The sequence below is a fragment of the Nicotiana tabacum genome, chromosome 21, assembly GCF_000715075.1.
Source record: "Nicotiana tabacum cultivar K326 chromosome 21, ASM71507v2, whole genome shotgun sequence".
NCBI classification, from domain to species: Eukaryota; Viridiplantae; Streptophyta; class Magnoliopsida; order Solanales; family Solanaceae; genus Nicotiana; species Nicotiana tabacum.
The window spans coordinates 2,198,714-2,220,209 of NC_134100.1; the positions used below are offsets into that span (position 1 = coordinate 2,198,714).

The 21,496-nt window shown below is 34.7% G+C and overlaps 1 protein-coding gene across 1 annotated transcript; it reads right to left on the minus strand.

Annotated features, from left to right (window-relative positions):
• Positions 1 to 332: 332 nt before the first annotated feature.
• LOC142175522 (sesquiterpene synthase 12-like) lies at positions 333 to 5,311 on the minus strand. The gene is made up of 7 exons (XM_075242454.1): positions 4,966 to 5,311; positions 3,697 to 3,973; positions 2,490 to 2,862; positions 2,036 to 2,254; positions 1,778 to 1,916; positions 1,416 to 1,664; positions 333 to 1,008 (listed from the first exon to the last, which is right to left on the minus strand). Exons 1-7 carry the CDS (start codon positions 5,209 to 5,211, stop codon positions 715 to 717), a joined length of 1,797 nt encoding a protein of 598 aa, XP_075098555.1. The 5' UTR covers positions 5,212 to 5,311; the 3' UTR covers positions 333 to 714.
• Positions 5,312 to 21,496: the final 16,185 nt, after the last annotated feature.

Sequence of the window (21,496 nt, forward strand, 5' to 3'; positions counted from 1 at the left end):
CTATTGTCCCTTCTAAACATAACTAACAGCTTGTTTGGATTGTTGTTGCATGTCGTTTTATAATGTATTGTATTATATTGTATTGTTTGATGAATACAACATTTGGATATTGTATCGTTTGTTATCGTTTCGTGATGTCACGCACTAACAATATGAATACGCACTAACAATATGAAGAATAAACTTGCAACATTACTAAGAAAAAATAGGATATGGAGTAGAATTATTGTATAAAAAGTAGGATAAATGATAAAAGATGATTATCTAATAATAAGGAAGGTCAAGATGAGAGAAAAATGCAAGGAAATGACACCACCACACTAAATCCGTCATTCCATAAAGTGACACTTTTCATTGTTACGTAATGATGGATTTAACGATATGATAGAATAAAATTTAAGTAATAATTAAAATAAACATTGTATTTAAGTAACAATACTACATGATTCAATAGGTAACAACCGTCCAAATAAGTTGTAACAGTGAAATAGTAAAAATGAGCCGCCAGGTGCACAAAGCATCACACATTCATGTCAGGTTTAGGAAGGGTCGCCCCCAATAGGTGTGATGTAAACAACCTACCATAATGCAAATATTAGTAAATGTTGCCATTGCCCAAACACGTGACTTATAGGTTACATGGACAATACAAAATGCTTCCATATTTGCTCCAAATACTCAGCTTTGAAGGTGTGTCTGCATTGTTATATATAATCATATGTCGACAGATTCGACAAACAACGAAGCAATCAAGTCTTTAACTTTGGATTTGGGATTTGTGTATCCATCATCATCTTTCAAAAATGTATCGGCCAATCTTGAAAAATTTAAAGATCGTTCGAGGATAAACATTGGTACTGCAGTAGGGCGCAAGAGTTCCTTATTTATATCTTTCCACGCATTTGTGATTTTTTTCCGCATCTCAACATATGCTTCTTGCTTTGAAACTCCATATTCTTTCATGTAGCACTCAACAAATGAAGCAACATGTCCTCTTTGTTGTTCAACCTACAACATAATATATTTCAATTTCTTCATTAATATTATACAATATTTTACCATTTTAATCAGCCGTTTCTAAAGTTCCATAATTCAGTTTAAGTAAATGTGATCATTGAAGTTGTAATTTATCAAGCATGTCTATTTATTTTATCATGCAAAAGTGCCACCTAGACTCGAAATCAGACTGAGAAATGCTTTTTTTGAGTCGAGGGTCTATCGGGAACAACATTTCTACCTCTATAAGGTAGGGTAAGATCTGCGTACACATCTCTCTTCCTAGACCCGTACTGTAGGAATATATTGGATATGTTGTTTTTGTTATTGTAGTTGTTTTTGTATTGTATTTAGGGACAAAATTCGCGAATTACGATGGCTATTGTTATATAAAATGAAAATTATATTGTTATACTTACTTCATGATCAGCCATATCATCCATTAATCTACAAATTGTTGATGCAGCTCGAAGAATCAAAGGTTCATTTGTCAACCATTCAAAAGCCTCTTTTGTTATAATTTCCTCCATAACAACCAAAGAAATTATTCCATACATCGGACCGGTAGAGCTTACAAGTCCATTTTTCATATACTCCTCGCATTTTGGAATGTAGTTAGCATTCAACCATTCAGCTTCCTTAAAATAGACTTCCGCCACCTTTTTCATCTAAAAAAGTAACAGAAAATGTACTAATAGTTCAAAATTGCGATTCTTCCCTACAACTTGGTTTACTTAATTAACTATTAAGTAGTAATTAATGTAACTTAATCAAGGATTACCTCTTTTTTCGCATAGTAGATGTGATCTGCTTTACCTTCTTTGGCCAATACTTCTTCCATTTCATTGAAAACGTCGAGAAGGCCTTGATAAATAGGTCTCAGATATGTCGGTAATAAATCCATGGCACCTTCGTCCCATCTGCAAAGTCTAAGTTGTCATAATATATTTCTATATAACAATACTTCACTATAGCATCTTAAAAAAATATCAGAATAAATGACGTTGTTATAGAAAGATTTTATTATATATAATTTTACCTTTGGATCGCATCCGTGAAAAGCACAAGCTCATCAAAAGTTGCATAAGCATCATAAGTGTCATCAATAATGGAGTTCATTTTGACTACTTTTGTTACCAAACTTCTTGAACGACTATATTGAGGTTCAAAATATATTCCCACCGTCCAAAAGTAAGCTTCTACTAATCTGTCCTTTGCATATGGAAATTTGTTTGCACGATCCAAATCTTTCCACCAGCTATAGATATCATAACAGCATTAACATACTTAAACTTTAGGTGTTATTAATTAGCGCGAGTTACAGTCAAACCTCTCTATAATAGTCACATTTCTTTCAAAATAATTTGGTAACATAAAACATTGATTTTAAAGAAAACTTGACCGTTATAGTGAACTGTTGTTATAAAGGATGTATTTTATAGAGAGGTCTGATTGTACCATAATTATGAAGATGACAAGAATAGTAGATGTACCTTGTTAGCTCGTTAAGCTCTTTTCGATGAAGCTTTTGTAACATGTTGAAGTCCAACTTTGCAAATTTCAAAAGTAAATCATTATGTGTTCCAATGTTTTCATATATGTGTATGTATTTCCTTGCTCCCACCCTTGGTATAGCTTTGCGAATAGGATGGCTTAAGGCTTCAGTAACTTGTACCTTAAGCGAGTTGCTCAAATTCGGGATCACGGACTCGAGATGAGTCGTGGTAAAGATAAGAGCTTCTTCTAGAATTTCCTCGTCGTGCACTCTCATATGTGCTGCTTCATACAAACTCAATAATCCTTGAACATCATTAGTATGATTTTCCTTGAATTTTCCGTCATGGTTAGTGAATTGCTTGAACACATCTGGTTGAACACCATGTTTATATTTTGAAAGAAATGAATTTCATTAGCATCAAGAAATTAAACCCTAAGTTATTACAACAACAACAACAACAAAAAATATTCAGTGAAATCCTACAAGTGGAGTCTGCGGAGTAGAGTGTGTACGCAGACATTACTTTTACCTTGTAAAGATCGAGAGCCTGTTATCAATAGACCCTCGACTCAAAGAAAGCATAGTCACAACATTGTTAATAGAAATATAGTCGTGGACAAGCCATGGAAAAAGAAGTAAATCGTACCCCAAGTTATTATTGACAATAACAACAACAACCCAGTGGTTTTCCATAAGTGGAGTCTTAAATAATATTCCTATAATAACTATTTGATTTCACAGCTAGTTAAGAAATTTACAATTTCCACACTATAGTTTTTTACTATTTTTAAGCAGAAGGACAAAATAAAAAAGTATAATACAGAAGTCTTCTATATAGAAGCAGATCTCGAAACTTGCTATTCTCTGCACAAATAAGGTGCGATAACTAAAAAAAGAGGAAGGCGAGTCTTTGAGCAACGGTAAAGTTGTTACTGTGTGACCTATAATTTATGTGTTCGAGCCATAAAATCAGTTACTAATAGCATTAGGATAAGTTGTCTACATTACACCCCTTGGGTGCGACTTGTCCTGACCCTGTGTATACACGAGATATTTAGTATTAGGGTAAGTTGCATACTTTACACCCCTTGGGGGCGGTTCGTCCTGACCCTGCGTATACATGAGATATTTTATGCGCCGAACTGTCTTTTAACAACGAAAAAAAATGAAGCTGTGCGGGAAAGGGCAGAAATGTAAGGTACCTGAAGACATGTAATATCCTTGTTGCCTCGCAAGTCGAAAACGAAGAGCAGCAACATAAAGGTTGTGTTCATCGTCATCTTCACTATTTTGAGACAAATTAAAGATGTTTTGAATGGAGTTTTCAATCTCATCATTGAAATGATATGCTAATCCCAATCTTTGAATTGTGTCAATCAAGACTAGTTTTTGTGTACTATTATCTGGAGTTTCTACCAACATTTTCCGAACTATTTCTTTTAGCATTTCATGTTCATTTTTCTCTTGGGTAGTAATTTCCTGCAGGCAGAAATTGAGCATCAGGAGCGTATCCGCATGTATAATACCAGGTTCATCTGACTCAATACATTCACGGAGCACAAATTTATGTGTAACATTCTACTAAAATTGTAACAGATCCTTAAAGGTTGAACCCAAAAAATTTAAATCCTAGATCCACATATGTTAATCACTAAAAAGGGCAGCCTAGTGCAATAAGCTTCCGCTATGTGCGGGGTCCGGAGAAGGGGCGGACCACAAGAGTCTATTGTATGCAGTCTTACCTTACATTTTTGCAAGAGGTTGTTTCCACGGCTCGAACCCGTGACCTCCCGGTCACAAGGCTCCTTTTGATCATTATTTATGAGTTTTGAATACATTATTAGATATATAGTGAAAACCTACCTAAGTTTTTACAAAATAGTAATATTCCATTCGTTTCAATTTATTTAAACCTTGTCGGAGCATGAGAGTCAAGTTCAATATTTTTTAATGTGATGAACATATATTCTTTAAATGTTTTGAAATATATTTTACACATTTAGAAACTGCATAAAAGGTATTGTAAGTCACAACAATTAAAAATTCAAAATATTTGAAATGCATTTGCAAAAAATATGGCCAAAGAAAATCTTATTTGACCCCATATAGTAAAAGATTCATTCTTTTTTGAGACGGAGGAAGTATTAAATTCCAAACTCATAATTTCAAAAGTACGATAAAGACCAATCTTAAAGCTTGAATCTTTCATGTTTAAATGCTTCATCCATCTCTAATAAAATTATAACATCTTCATTATTCATTTAGGTAACACAGTCAGACCTCTCTATAACATCCCCATATAACAGTCATTCACTAAAGAATCAAGTTTTCTCGGAACCGATTACTATGTTATATTATAATATATAATCTCTATAACAACACTTCACTATAACAATAAAAAACGATCGCAACAAATGGAGTTGTTATAGAGAAGTTTGACGGTAGAATATAAGCATGGGATTGTGACTTACTGTTATTTCAGAATTGTAGGAGAGAAAATGGTCACCCCAAATTGTTGAGGGAAAATCTGCCAAATGACGAGAGCTTGAAGAAAGATCCATTGCTCGATTCATTCTTCTTACTCTCTCTTTTCTTCTCCCTCCAAAAGAGGCATATGATGAGTGTATAACTCTGAGTTGAGAAGTATTGCATCTCCAAATATTCGACTGAAATTTCGCAAAGTGAGAACAGATTAATGGAGAAATTGATTGACTCATCTCTCTCTCTTTCTCTCGCCAAACGAGTTTTCTAGTTCCTTTACTTTAGAGTTTTGTAGCCCAAAAAAAAAAAAAAAAGGCAGCCAAGCTTACAATGTTAGAATTTGCCACTACAACATTATGTATATATAGCTACAAATTCTTAGCTATATGTGGCTAATACCTAACAATAGCCACAAAAATTAAAATTTCATAGCTATTTACAAATTCATAAAAAAATTAGCTACAAAATTAAATCGACAAAGCTGATTTAGCATTTTTGCTATAATTGCTAACTGTCGTAGCAATATTACCCAAATAGCTACAAATTTATTGCTACAATAAAATTTCGTAGCTAATCGTATTTTTTTTGCCACGCATTTGAAATTACTGTAGCAATAACAACTTTATAGTCACAAAAATTACTTCTAACAAAATGTTATAGCTAAATAGATATTTTTGCCTCAAGTTATAAAAGCATGTAGCAATAATTGGATTAATAGATATAAAAAATTATTGCTACGACAATATTTTGTAGATAATTATGAGTTTTTGCCACACGTCAGAAATTACTGTAATAATATTAATCTTCTAGTCACAAAATATTACTCGATACAAAATATTGTAGTTGAATAGGTATTTTTGCTTCAATTATAAAAATTTGTGGCAAAAACTAACTTAATAGCTACAAACTTATTATGATACAATAAAATTTTGTAGCTAAATATAAGTATTGCATCTCCAAATATTACTGCGGTTATAACATGTTAGTCACAATAATGATTTGAAATAAATATTAAATTTAAAAGCTATTTTAAAATTCAAATTATATGAAATCGAGAACATCGTTGGCGTATTAGCTACAAGTATTTGTTATGATAGAATGACATAGCCACAAGATTCAGAGAGACAGTAAACTTCTGCAGTTAGTTATAATTTTTGTCATGTGCTTGAAGTTACCATATCAATATTATTTACCATAATAAATTAGTTGTTAAAAAATTTTCATAGTTAAATAAATATTTTGGCTTTGATTAAAAAATCAATATAAGATTTTGTTCAAAAATTAGAGAAGTTTTATGAAAATAAATTTTTAATATAAAAGTTAGATTTTTCCTACAATATAGAACAGTTAGTAAGTGCATTTGGCATCAATGCTTATCAATTAGCTTCTTGACTTATTAAGCTCATACTTTATTTTATGCATGTTTGGTCCTTTATTATTTTAAATAAGAATTTAACATAATTTATTATATTTATGCTCTTATTTTAAAATAAGTACTCATATAGAAAACTTTAACAGTTTGTAGAGATATGTATGTATGTGTGGTACTTAATTATTTTAAATAAGTACTTAAAGTAATTTCATATATCTAAGCGCTTATTTTTGAAATAAGTACTAATGTTCATATTAGTCTTTCAAAAACTAAGTTTTTCTAATAATATAAACTTAAGATTATAACATGGTTAATATTTAAGTCCATAACAAAATAACAATATTGCAATTCTTACAAAATAAGTATTGCTTTTAGGTTTGAATTATATTTATAAAGAACAATTGAATATATCTAATTAATGTATGAATAACTAATTATATAGAATTTATACAACTATAAGCTTGTATCCATTACATTGTATATATGATCAAGATGATAAAAAACAAAAGTCATATAAATTTGGTCCTTTAATTATCTAATAATTTATTAATTATCAGAAAACTCATTATCTATCAAAACAATTGAGAATTTAGCATGGTTTGCATACTAGATTAGGTTTCACCTCTTTTGTGGCTATAAAATTTTATTTCAAAAAATAAGAATTTAATATGTTTGATATTAAAAGTATACGATTCAACTAACTAAAATATTATAATTGTATATTAAATAAATTATTACTTGTAAGTTTTAACATGATTTAACTAACTATGTGATCTACTTAATTAAATTTAAATGTTTGATTATCTCACATTTAAACAAATATGTTCATGTATGTAATTATATTGATAATTAATTATATTCAATATAAATAATCATAAAAAGCTATTCATGTTGATCCAATACAATTTTAATGACTTAATAGTTACAATAAACCTAAAGAAACATTAAAAATTAATAATTTAATAAAATTCAAATATGAGCATATGAAAAAAAATTATATCATATGACAATTTTTTCAGTATGACTTCACTTTAAGTTTATCGATATCTCTAGCCCTAGAATTTGAATTTTTAATACCCTATATATACAAAAATATTTGTTCTTTGAATCACTAAATGTTAAATTAGTTGATTATTATTATAAAATATTGCATATATTGTCTTAAAATTTTCAAGTAGTTCATTTTTCGACACCATACTTGGCTTAACTTCAATGCAAACTACTCAAATTGCATTCCAATTCAAATTCGAATATCATACCAGTTTGTTAGTAATAGTGATTTTTTTAAAACGCCACATAATGTAAATTTAAAAAAATATTTGAAGATATCCTTATCTTATAATCTATGTATTTGAGTTGAAAAAAAAAATTGAAATCGATGAGATTAACTTTCAATTTTTTATATTCGACAAAGATGAAACATAAGAATAAATTTGTTGTCATCTTTTATTTCACGTTTTTAGATCTTTCTAACATTGTTTTCAATATTTATTTTCTTTTATCTTATTTTTTATCTCATTATTTCTGTTTTTACAAAAAAATAATTTATTTCACTATAAAAGGATGAGTTTTAATAAAAATTATCTACATATGAAATTTAATTATATATTTAGTCCTTGGTTGAAATTATTTCATATTTTCCTTTTGGCTTTATCTAATCAGCCTGAATATGTACTCACTAGACCATTTAAATTAAAAAATTGAATGATGTGTAGTTTATATATAACCATATCTAATATGTGTATAATTGCGTGTTGTCGGTATATCATCTATCTATATTAGTTATAAAAAGTGAACAATAAATATGGTCGGATATTATGTAAATATTCCATAAGATTTTGATTTTTTGAGTTTGTCCATAATATAACTTCTATTATAATAATTTTAAAACTCTCTACTAATGTTCAAAAATATTTTATCTTGTTATTATCTTTGAATTAAAGAAAGTAAAGAGATTTTTCGAAATAATTTGTTTACATTTTAAAAAAAAATATTTCACGTCATACCAATTTTTTCTTTATATATACTCTTTGTTACTTAAAAATCGCTATAGAAATTATCAATTAAAAACCAATTTATCTCTTGTTAAGTTTGAAAAGAAAAACCTTTCACATAATCTATTGATTCAAAACTAATATTCTTCAATGAAAAAAATATTATACCCTTGCAATATTGGCTTGACTATAGCTAAATGAAGGGGTTTCAGCTTGTACCCTTCAATTCCTTGAATGTGCTAAATCGAAATTAATGATAGCAATTGTATAGCCAAAGTTTTGTTATTTGTTTGATGTCCATTTATGCAAATTGACTCTTCAAACAAATATTATTCAAGAAAAAAAGCTTTCTTAAGTGGTGGTGCCTGGCCCCGAAGAAGATATCACTACCCACGTTAAGGGATACTTAAGTGTTTGCACTTATCCCTTTACGTTGGGTCCGTTGGACCCGGTGACCATCCAATTCTGCAAAAGGTACGAGGTGTGCCTTGGTTAGATCCACCCCTCATTCTGGAGGATAGTCATTCTCCTCCTATTCTTCGTGAGCAAGATTGACGGATGTTGTTGACCATTTGATATGCCTGTACAGTCCCTGATTCTTCCGGGGAAGGGGAGGGACTGATTAAGCTTGCGTGCTGGGTTTCTAAAGCCCCGTTCTCGAGCATCGATGAAGATCGAGACCAAGGTTGTCTAGACCGATTTGTTCGCGTGAGGAACTCGGAGCTGATCCCAGCTAAGGACATGTTGTTCCCCGAGGAGTGCAACACAAAACGTAAGTAAAGTTTCATTTTTCCAAGAATTTTATTTCTACTCTCTTTTCACCTTTCTAATCGATGCTCAGTGTCAATGTAGTTGTTGCTCAGGTTCCAGATGCAATTCTTCGACTCATGGAATGAGTTAAGGACATTGTTTCACAGAAACATATTCCAGGCCCGTTTGGCGCAAACTTTCGAAGGGCTGGTGAGAGGCCCGTTCTCACGGTGAGATTACTTTCTTGAGTGAGCAACACTTGGGTCCCCTTTATGCTGTTAAGTTCTTACTTTTTTTCCTTGCAGTCTTTCCAAGGTGTTGCTATGAGCCTCCATCCGGTGATGAGGACATACCCGCCGAGTCCCCAGCTCCGAGGAAGGGTTATGAGAAGAAAAGGAGGAGGGCCCCGAGTTTCTCAAGTTCGAAAAAGAAGAGAACAAAAAGAAGCCTGCTGCGAAAATCTAAGGGTAGTACCGGTGCTCGGGCACCCTCTTCGGACTCACTCCTTTCGCTGAGGGATGAGTCAGAAGAAGAATAATAACCTCCAAACTAGTAGCCTGTGTGAGGTCAGGGTTCGAGGTACGAGGGACCTCCGAGTTAGAGAGAGGTGGGGTCGATCTGCCTCGAGCCAGGGAGGTCAACGAGCAGATCGTAGCCGAGATAATACGGAGGCCAGGGTTGGGGCCTCTCGTGATGAGGGTGGAGCCTCGAAGGATGTACTCGGTGTGATAGACATCACCGAGTCACCTTTATTCACTGAGTCAATTATCAACGAGGCTCAAGCAGCGAAACCTCTCCCTAGCGAGGGGCCCCATGGGGTGGCAGACCCATTTCACAATTTTTTTGATGGTATAGACTCTACGAGGAATTAAAACACCACGAGACCGAGACCCGGGAGCTCATCGAGAAGAGGGATACATACAATCTTCTCAGTGAACAATATGAGGGGGAGGTCAAGAAACTCCAAGCTAAGTTGGAAGTGGCTCGGAAGGTGCCTGCTGACCTGGTCGTATAGTTAAGAATAGTCTTTGAGGATAGTGACGATGAGTCTGATACGATGGCTAATTGCCCAAATACGCAGGTCCAATAGAAGCTTGACCAGATCGGACAATTTCAAGCAGAGGTAGACGTGGTTAAAGCTGAGGCAGAAGAACGGAAAAAGAACATGGACCACCTGGCCTCAGAAAAAAAGACTACCCGAGCACAACTGGCTTCGTTGAGGTTCAGCTTCGAGGTTTAAAGGAGAAGTCCTTGGCACAGTCGGGGAGCTCCAGTCCCAGCTGAACTCCACCACCTCTGATCAGGAAAATCTATCCAAGGATCTCGAAACGGTCTAGTTAGAGGCCAAAGTTATTTAAGCTGATGCCGAGGAAATGGTGGTTGTTTATAAGGCCGATGTCGAGGCAGCTCGGGTCCGGGCAAAGGACATCATTGAGCACGCTAAGTGGTAGTCTCGAATAGGTTCCCTCGAGGAAATTCACGCTCGGGGATTCAACTTGTCAACTGATATCGAGAGCGCCAAAGAGCTCAAAGTTGAGGCCAAAAACTAGCCTATCCGGAAGACGACGAGGAGTCCAAAGATTTGGGCGAGTCCAAGGGCGGCGAAGATCTCGAAGGTGATGATGTTTCTCCCAATGAAGACTGGGCCACTTAGGTCTTTAAGTGTTTTCGTTTTATGTAATTTTGTTGAGGCCGTCTGGCCTTTGTAAAAAAAGGTTTTTGAGCTATTTGGCCCTTGTAAAAAGAAATTTTTGATTATGAATATAAGGCTTTTCCCTTCAACAGCTTTCGAATTTTCGATTTGCCCTATTTCCTTTTATTTTCAAAGATCTAAATGCATTAGCATGAAATAGATGGGGTTTGTTCAGGGACTCGAAGAAACTTTCCTTCAACTTTGTTTTGTTTTGAGGCATTGTGGGGGTTCGGCGTTACCAATAGTTTTTCCCCAAAGTACTTAGACTTTTTTAAGTCATAGTTTGCCGAGGGTAGCCTTTAGAACCGATTTAAAAATTTAAAGGCCTTGTTGTCTTTATGGTTCCTCGAATGTCTCCGAGCCATTTTAATTTGGCCGTGGCCCTATTAGTTCGAGTGTCAACCCGAATTATCCGGGCATGCCTAGGATAACAATCCCTGAGTGGGGATGGCCAGGCCTTTAAGATTCGGGTATTGCTTGATAGGTCTTTTGCCATCGAGCTCCGATAGCTTGGACAATCCGAGTTTGTTTTTGGACGGTAGTCCCCGAGTAGGAGTGGTTGTTCGAACTCGGATTAAGGTGGCCCTTGGGCTTGATACCTTTAGGGGATATGGTGTAGGAATTTCCTTGAGAAATGCAAGAAAATCTTTAAAAGGACAAAATATTTATCTGCAAGGGAAAGAATTCTTTTTATTCTTGTGTAAAATAGTTGTACATGCTTACATGCTTTGTGATAGGGCTCAAAAAATCTACATGGGTTCGTTTGACCTTTTGGCCCTTACAATAAATTTTACCTATAGAGACGCTTCCTTCACAAAGTTTCTTTCCTTGCTATAGTTGATATCCGAGGGTAATACCCCTCAGTATTCGAGGATTATCATAGAGAGAAGCCTCGGATACTATTGACGCGATCCTTAACATTGATTCATTACAGGCCTTTTATTCTAAGTTAGCACGATCCACTGTTGCTTCGTTAAAAACCTTGCCGGAAAATCTATTTGGGACAAAAATGGTTCAAGGGAAAAATAGTGCAACGCATGCTTTCAGACCTATAAATTTGTATCGCCCCTTGTTGGTTACCTGCAAATGTTAGTTCAAAAATAAGTAAAAAGGAAATGAATGGGGTCGTACCTTAGCAATAGTATCGCTTCAAGTGAGTTATGTTCCAGCGAGATTGGGGTGGCCCCGATACTATACTTTGACCGTTATTAGAGCTTCGGCACTGTAAACCAGTGAGAATGGGGTGGCCCCAGTACTGGACTTTGAGGTCGTGTAGTATGCCCATAGGACTTCGGGTAGGATTTCCTTCCATTTTCCTTTGGCGTCGGTTAAACTCTTTTTCAGGTTTTAGAGTATGGTTTTGTTAGTCGATTCTGCTTGTCCGTTCCCACTAGGGTGATAAGGCATCGACAAGATCCTTTTGATCTTATGGTCTTCGAGAAATTTGGTCATTTTGCTGTCGATAAATTGTTTCACGTTGTCACAAACGATTTCGGATAGCATTCTGAACCGACATATGATGTGGTCCCAAATGAAGTCGATGACTTCCTTCTCTTAAGCCTGGGCTTCAACCCACTTGGAAAAATGATCAGTCATAAACAATATAAATTGAGCCATACCGAGTGCCCATGGAAGAGGGCCAACGATGTCCATTCCCCATTTTATGAATGGCCATGGTGACAAGACTAAATGCAACAACTCCTTGGGTTGGTGAATCATCGGATCATGTCTTTGGCATTCATCATATTTTCGTACGAACTCCTTGGCATCTTTTTCCATATCGATCCAGTAATAGCCAACTCTGATTACCTTTTGAACCAATGATTTGGTGCCTGAATGATTTCCGTAGGTGCCCTCATGGACTTCACTCAGAATGTACTCGGTATCCCCTGGTCCCAAACATATTGCTAGTGGGCTATCAAACATTCTTCTGAACAATGTTCCATCTTCGGACAAGCTGAATCGGGTTGCCTTTGTGCGCAAGGTCCTCGATTCTTTTGGATCTGAGGGCAGTTTCCCAGTCTTCAAATACTCTACATATTTGTTTCTCCAATCCCAAATCAAGCTTGTAGAGTTTATTTCGGCGTGATCTTCTTCAACTACCGACCTCATGAGTTGTACGATTGTCCCTGAGTTGAGCTCGTCGTCTTCGACCTATATTTATATTTATATTTATGTTATTATAAAAGCATGAATGTAAGAACACTAAATATTGAACGACAAAAATCCTCAAAATATTACTCGACTTTTACACCCTTTGAAAGCTACATTAATTTTAAAAGGAATCATCCCTAAAGGATGAAATCGTAATATTAGTGATCGTGTAATACTAATTTTACTTGGACAATAACATTGAATAAAGAATCTGCATGTCCTAATTCTGATTTATTAGAAGAAAATGCACTAGAAGAGATAGCAGCCAAATCGGTTAAAACTATGTCCCACAGAGCAGTTAAATTAAAGTGACACAAAATTAAATGAAGATACACCGAGATATTGTTCACAAAGAAATAGTAGGCAAGATATGACAAAGTTGCACATCTCTATGCTACAAAAACAAATACTATCTAATTTAGCTAAATTGATCATCTTTGTAGGTTTAATCCGTGTTGAATCATTTTAAATTCAAGTACTATATACTACAATAATATTGATTTTTACTACTTAAAATATTATTGAACTTTATCCATGTAAATTACTTTACAATGGTTCTTTCTACTTGTATAGAAATATTTTAATATATTTAATTTATTGCTCATATAACTGTTTGATTGAGGTACAAACTAGCCCCTAAATAGACTAGTATATTAATCTATACTAATTAAATAGACTAGTTAATAGACACGGCTACCTGCAGGAGTTTGGCAGCTATTTAGGTACTAGTATACATATAAATTAAGTACACGTGCAACACGCATGTACATATAGATTAGGAAATTTTAATATCTATATCTATTTATACTATATTAAAAACACGAAGGCCCTTAGTAAAATGTCGTTTATCTTTTTTACCCCTTAAAAGTAGATTTCTCTTTGGACAAAATTGTAATTAATTTATTTTCCTAATATTTGTTATGTTAAAATCAACAAAAGTTTTGGTTATAAAAGTCTTCCTTATTTGAATTATGTAAAAACTCCTAATATTAAGGAATTTAGAACTGAGTAAGACTTTATTTAAATAATTATTTTCCTTATTTACTTCATGATTAATTTGTTTTCGTTAGGTTGATTTCGTTAGGTGTCTATAGTTATTTTTGATTTATTTTATGTTTAGTTTATATAAAGGTTGTAGCTTACATAAATCTGAAGAATTTAGAACTGAAGAATTTATGTATTTGTAAACGCACGACCTAATATCAAATTCAAGAAAAATTTCAAAAAGATAATCGATGATTGCATTATATTCTTTATATAATATTAAAATTTTTATAATTATTGATATGTGTACATGCGTAAAGCACATAACTTAATTCTTTTTCGTATTTACACTTTTCTATCTATCTATCTATCTATCTATCTATCTATCTATCTATAACGACCCGACTTGTCGTTTCAAGAACTAGCGTCTCGTTCAACGGCTTAAGATCCCGAGGAGCTTCGTAATACGCATTATGACCCGCATGTATGGTCAAGTTTGGTTTTTCGTAAGATTCGAAATTAAAATTTAAAGAAAATAAAAATCTTATTTTTGAAGCAAATGGAAAGAATTGACCGAAGAGTTGACTTTTGAGCAAATGACCCCAAATTAGAATTTTAATGACGTCAATAGCTTCGTATGGTAATTTCGGACATAGACGTGTTCTAATTATATTATTTTATATGTGGAAGAGGTCTATTACCATTATGAATACCAATTGGATATGATAGCAAGTGTACGAGTATGATAGCAAGTGTACGAGGCGTACTGTAAGATATATGGGGTCTAAGGAAAGTTCTAAGTCTAAGCCAAGTTGGAAAATTATATAATAGACTAAAGTTGCAAATGAGTACGCGCAAGAGCTCCCTTTGGATGAGAATATCTACATGGATATAATGAGTTGTGTGATGAAAAACCTATCAAATTAAATATCTTTGAGTCTAGTTTCCAGAACATCAAACCGTTTGTCATTTGGAGGTGCATACAGAAAGTTATGACCATTTTACCTAAGTTGCAACCGCGGCAATTTTACCTGACCATTTGGAGGTGTAACCGCGGCAATTCAAGAGTTTTCTGCCTGTGAACGCGGAGGAACGCGGCAGGAGCGCGGTGGAGCACGTAAAATCCCTAAAATACCCCTAGGCAGTGTAAAAACCGACGGGGTCCGAGATTTCCTCCATTTTTGGTCATTCAAGCACGGATTTGGGCGATTCCAAAGGGGTTTTCCACGATTTTGACTTGGGTAAGTATTCTATATCCAAAAGTGATTACATTTTATGTCTATATCAATATTCATTGTTTATTTCGGATTTGGATGAAAGAAATTGTGGTTTTTATAAACCTTTTCAAAAATGAAAATCTAGGATTTGAAGCTCCATATGACATCGGAATTCAATAATTTTTATATGGTTGAACTCGTATCGGAATGGATTGTTGGATTTTATGAGTTTCGTCGGATTCTGATACGTGGGCCCCACGGGCAAATTTTGAGCTGAATTTCGGATTTTAATCCGGAAAGTTTGTAAATTCATATAGAATTAGTTCCTACGATTCGTGTTGAGTATTTTGAATTTTTTATGACTAGATTTGAGGATTTCGGGCACGAATTCGCGAGGCAAAAGCTTATCGGAAATTTTGAATTGGTTGCAAAGCGAGGTAAATGTTTGATCTAACCTTAGCTTGAGGGATTAGGAGTTGTGTCCTATTTGTTATATGTTATTTGTTGAGTACGACGTATAGACATGGTGACGAGTATCTATACGTTGGTGTCAAGCATGCCCGTGAGTCTTATACTTTGATTAATGTGACTCTGTTTCATATTGTATATGCTCTATATGATAATTTCTATTGAGGAATATGACTTGTGGAAGTATTATTATTAATTGAACATGGTAGAGCGTTGGCTCAAGTTGAGAATTTAGTTATGAAGTAAACGTGAGAAAGAGAAGAGAATCATTATATCATCTCCCTAGCTGGGATATTGTTGCTTTTGATGTTATCTCCCTTGCCGGGATGTTGATGTTATGTTTTGATATTTTACCCTTGTCGGGATTTGATTGTTGCACTATTGTTCCCTTGCCGAGATTTTATTGAGATTTCATTTATTTTCTTGCCCTTATTTCTTGTGATTGTTGCTTGGAGAGGAAGAGTGTTAAAGCACGAAGGGTGATGTCGTGTATGATTTCGTGAAGAAGAGTATAAAGCACGAAGAGTGATGCCGTGTATGATTTTGTGAGGAAGAGTGTAAAGCACGAAGGGTGATGTTGGTGCCGCACGATGTACCAGTCCGTGCATGTTGTATTGATTCTTATGGTGAGGACGAGAGTAAAAGTACGAAGGGTGATGCCGTGCATTTGTCCTTGATTTTCCCTGATTTTTGCTGATAATTGAGTTATGTTGTCCTTTACGTTTATTTACTGATTTTCTGTTGTTACTTGATTTTATTTCGAGGCTATAGATTCCCTTACCCTATTTGTCTTGTGATTGTTGTTTGGGTGAGGAAGAGCGTAAAACACGAAGAGTGATGTCGTTAATTGCTTTGGTGAGAGACTGTCAAAGCACGAAGGGTGATGTCGTGTATTGTTTTGGTGAGAGAGAGTAAAATCATGAAGGGTGATGTCGTGCACTTTCTACTGTTGTGTTTATTTGTTGTTATCAATTCAAGTGTTTGTACTGTTTGAATTCCTTTATTGTTGTGATCCTTCCTGTTAGAACCTATAGTGTTTGCAATATCTCACCGAATTTATATATATATATATATATATACATTCCAATACTTCAAACTTCAATAATTGTTACATCCTTAATTCAATTAGTTTCTCAATTATATCCTCTTAAACCATTTGAGGTTGTACTTTACTTAAAAAGGAATTTCTACTATGTTTTGATTTATTGATTTCTCGTATTAAAGGTAATGATTCATTCGATATTGTACTTTAATTGAAAAGGGTATTTTCTTTATCAAATGATTTCTAAAAATAACTTCATCATTTCTTGTTGATTTCCTAATTGAGTTGGAAGTTGTACTCTACTTTATGTTAAGTGAATGAGGCTCCTTGAACGTTCTTAATTGTATTGGATTATGGAACCTATGAACTGAGTAACATGAGAATATTGTTGTGCAATGTGAGACAGAAATTGGTGGGCACAAGGTGCCGGGGAAAATATTATGATTTTATTTAATGGCACGTGAGTTGTCCGTGCGGTTGTGATATAAATATGGGCACGCTGTGCCGTGAAAATATGAAAGTGGGTTGAGGCCTATATTATTTATGATTATGAAATGAGGCATCACATGGTGGCCTTTACTCGAAAGAATTATATTAGAAAGATGCCTATTTGAAAGAATTTTATTTGAAGGACTTGGTTAATTGATTGCACTTGTATTTATTATTTGTTGAGAAATATTTATGGTGTTCTTATTGCCTGTTTTTTTTATATCACTGGTTGATCATTGTTGCCATCATTGTTATCTGTTTTCTATTATTTTTGTACGCTATATTGCACAGGTTTATTTGGTAGTCTGGTCCTAGCCTCGTCACTAATTCACCGAGGTTAGGCTAGGCACTTACCAGCACATGGGGTCGGTTGTGCTGATACGGCACTTTGCACTCTTTTGTGCAGATCCCAGTGCTGTAGATTTCGGACCGCACTGAGATTGTTGTTTCTTGTTCATCAGGCGACCCGAGGTAGTCCTGCAGGCGTCCGCAGGCCTTGGCGTCTCCTTCTATCTAATATTCCTATTTATTTCATGTATTTCCAGAGACAGCGATGTATTTATTTTGTATAACTACTCTTAGAAAGGCTTATGACTTGTACTACCGGTTTTGGGAATTGTAATTTGTTCAGAGTAATTTAATTTAAAGTTCGTAAATACCCATATTATTACAGTATATGTTAGGCTTACCTAGTTTAGAGACTAGGTGTCATCACGACTTCTTTGGAGGGATTTTTGGGTCGTGACAAGTTGGTATCAAAGCTCTATGTTCATAGGTGCTACAATTCATAAGCAAGTTTAGTAGAGTCTTGCGGATCGGTACGGAGACGTTTGTACTTATCTTCGAGACACTACAGAACTATTAGGATAACCCCACTTCTTTCATTCTTTATCATGCGGTGTTTATTCAACTTGAAGCATATAACTTATGTTGTTTTACATCCACTCGTGTATGAAATTGCGCACTCGGTAATAACTATGCGCCAACGATTAATGGTACCACATAGGGGTTATAAGGGAGCCAGGATTGCTGAATCATTATTACCACGTATTGCCAAGATTGAAGATGCGGAATATTGAGAGATCACCTATAGGGGTGCAATGGGCCCTGGCGTCTGGTTGACTTATATGAGCTGTGAAGGTTAATATTACGGATTATCGGATGTTGTGACCTATGTCTTCATGCCAAGTGAGGGGAGTCCACTATCAACGATCAAATTGCGGGGTCATGTGTTATACCAATTTTGGCCTGAGATGTATTTATGTAGTATTGAAAGGTTTTCCAAAACTTTGATATGATAAAAGAGTGAGATTTGAATGGGATGATGATGAGACTTGAGATATTCATGTGTCCTTAATAATTTTACATTTCAGTACCGGCAGGGTCATGGAAACATATTAAGTATACTCGTAGTGCTTAAGTTAATCACAACACTCACATGGGGCAGTCATCTCTTAATGTACCAGTGGCATGGAATTTTCTGCAATGGTTATTTAAGTTATCCAGTACAGACTCAGTATGAGCAGTTGAACTGCAGATGGGTTGTTATGAATATGGTGATACTAGGAACATCCTGACAAATTGTCCTAGACTTGGGAGAAATCTATTCCATTAGAGCACACGTGCCACGTACTCCATTACAGTTACTACTGTACTTACACTACCAATTAGGGGTGGAGGAAAAGCGGGTAGATGGCGCCTAAGAGGTGGAGGTCCGACCCATTGATATATTTGCTATGGTATAGCTGAGGTTGCTACACCAGATAGTATCGTTACAAGTACGTTCTCGAGTTATTATAAAGTAACAATTTCCTTAACTTGATTCGGTTCTGAGTATCGAGGTAAGTCCTCCTAATATGCTCTAATCATGAGTGAGCTTTGTAACCGTAAACTTACTTATGTGAATACTTCTGTTGGGATATTATATAGAGATAGCTACGTCTATCATCATTAGTCACTAAAAATAGTTGTGCTGTGGGTTTTGATGTGATTTCAGGAAAATTGATTTAAATTGTGAATGTAATTCCCTATCGGTGTGAGTGTTCATTATATATTGTGATTTTGTTTGACGGAATTTATTTAGAAGAAAAAGAAAGGAAATGAAAATTTTCAGTTGCCACGATGTTCAAATACTTGTGATTCAGAGTTGAGGACGAGATCCTCGTATTTTTATATGATCTGAGATATTTAAACCAGCTACAAGTTGCGGTAGATGTTATATAAGGACGAGGTCCTTGTGGTGAAATTTTATGTGTTTAAATTCTCCCTTTGTGAAATTAAAATTTGTAATATAGTACTTATAGGGAGACATGCCTATGAGGCTTATTTGAAAATTTTTGTATGAATATCTCTATGCATAATTTGCCAAATTGTATTGTAATTATTGAGTTTTAGCCTACGAGGTGAGTGCCCAGGTGGCATTAATTGTCAATCTTTCATTTGGGTAAGTAATTATGAGGTTTTCATACCTTGTTGTGAGTAAAGTGGAGGCTCGAAACGAGACTTTGTACATGAGGTTAATTAGCGATGTTGTAATCGATTATGAACATCTATTAAGATCAGAAAAGTGGTTATAGTCAGACATATGATGCATTTCATGTCGAGATATCATTATGATAATACTGTGCTTGTAATGCAGAGATTAATGTTATTGATATATATATATATATATATATATATATATATATATATATATATATATATATATATATTCTGGTGCCTTGTTGGGATGTGGATGTGTTGATAGGAGTTGTTTTGGTGTTACTCTGACAGGGGAAACTCTGCCAAAATTTCTGAAAAAATTGAGAGTTAGAAAATATTTGGGACGTTGAGATGTGCGAAGAAAGAGATAAGTTACATTGTGTATGTGAGGATGAATGACCCTAAGTGGGGGAGAATGTAACATCCTGGGGAAATTTGAAGTATCTAAGCGCTATTAAAAGTTGATGTGTGTTGACACGAGACTAATACCGTGTGTTGATGTGAAAAATTGGACCATTTTGAAAACTTTTGGAGAGTAAGAAATTTGGTCTTAAAGTTACAAATATGGATAAAGGAAATAATCTCAATTGAGATGGTGTTGTCGGGCTTTTGTTGAATGCGGTAACATGAGATCAACCGAGAGTATACGTGTAAAAGTAAAATCATAAATTTGGCAACCTCGAAATAATTCTTAGTACGTTCGAGGACGAACATTTGTTTAAGAGGTGGAGAATGTAATGACCCGACCTGTCGTTTCAAGAATTAGCGTCTCGTTCAACAGCTTAAGACCTCGAGGAGCTTCGTAATACGTATTATGACCCGCATATATGATCAAGTTTGTTTTTTCGTAAGATTCGGAGTTAAAATTTAAAGAAAATCAAAATCTTATTTTTGAAGCAAATGGAAAGAGTTGACTTTTGAGCAAAAGACCCCAAATTAGAATTTTAATGACGTTAATAGCTTTGTATGGAGATTTCGGACTTAGACGTATTCTAATTATATTATTTTATGTTTGGAAGAGGTCTATTACCATTATGAATACCAATTGGATATGATAGCAAGTGTACGAGGCATACTATAAGATATATGGGGTCTAAGGAAAGTTCTAAATCTAAGCCAAGTTGGAAAATTACATAATAGACTAAAGTTGCAAATGAGTACGCGCAAGACCTCATTTTGGATGAGAATATATACATGGATATAATGAGTTGTGTGATGAACAACCTATCAAATTAAAGATCTTTGAGTCCAGTTTCCAGAACATCAAACTATTTGTCATTTGGAGGTGTATAAAGAAAGTTATGACCATTTTACCGGATATGTGTCATAAGCGCGCCCAGGCGCATGGTCGCGCTGCAACTGCCACAATTCAAGAATTTTCTCCCTGTGAGCGCGGTGGAACGCAGAAGGAGCGCGGTGGAGCACATAAAATCCCTAAAATACCCCTGGGCAGTGTCAAAACCGACAGGGGTCCGAGATTTCCTCCATTTTTGGTCATTCAAGCACGGATTTGGGCGATTCCAAAGGGGTTTTCCACGATTTCGACTTGGGTAAATATTCTATATCCGAAAGTGATTACATTTCATGAATCTATATCAATATTCATCGTTTATTTCGGATTTGGATGAAAGAAACTGTGGTTTTTGTAAACCTTTTCAAAAATGAAAATTTAGGATTTGAAGGTCCATTTGACATCGGAATTCGATAATTTTTGTATGGTTGAACTCATATCGGAATGGGTTGTCGGATTTTATGACTTTCGTTGTATTCAGATACGTGGGCCGCACGGGCAATTTTTGAGCTAAATTTTGAATTTTAATTTGGAAAATTTGTAAATTCATATAGAATTAGTTCCTACGATTCGTGTTGAGTATTTT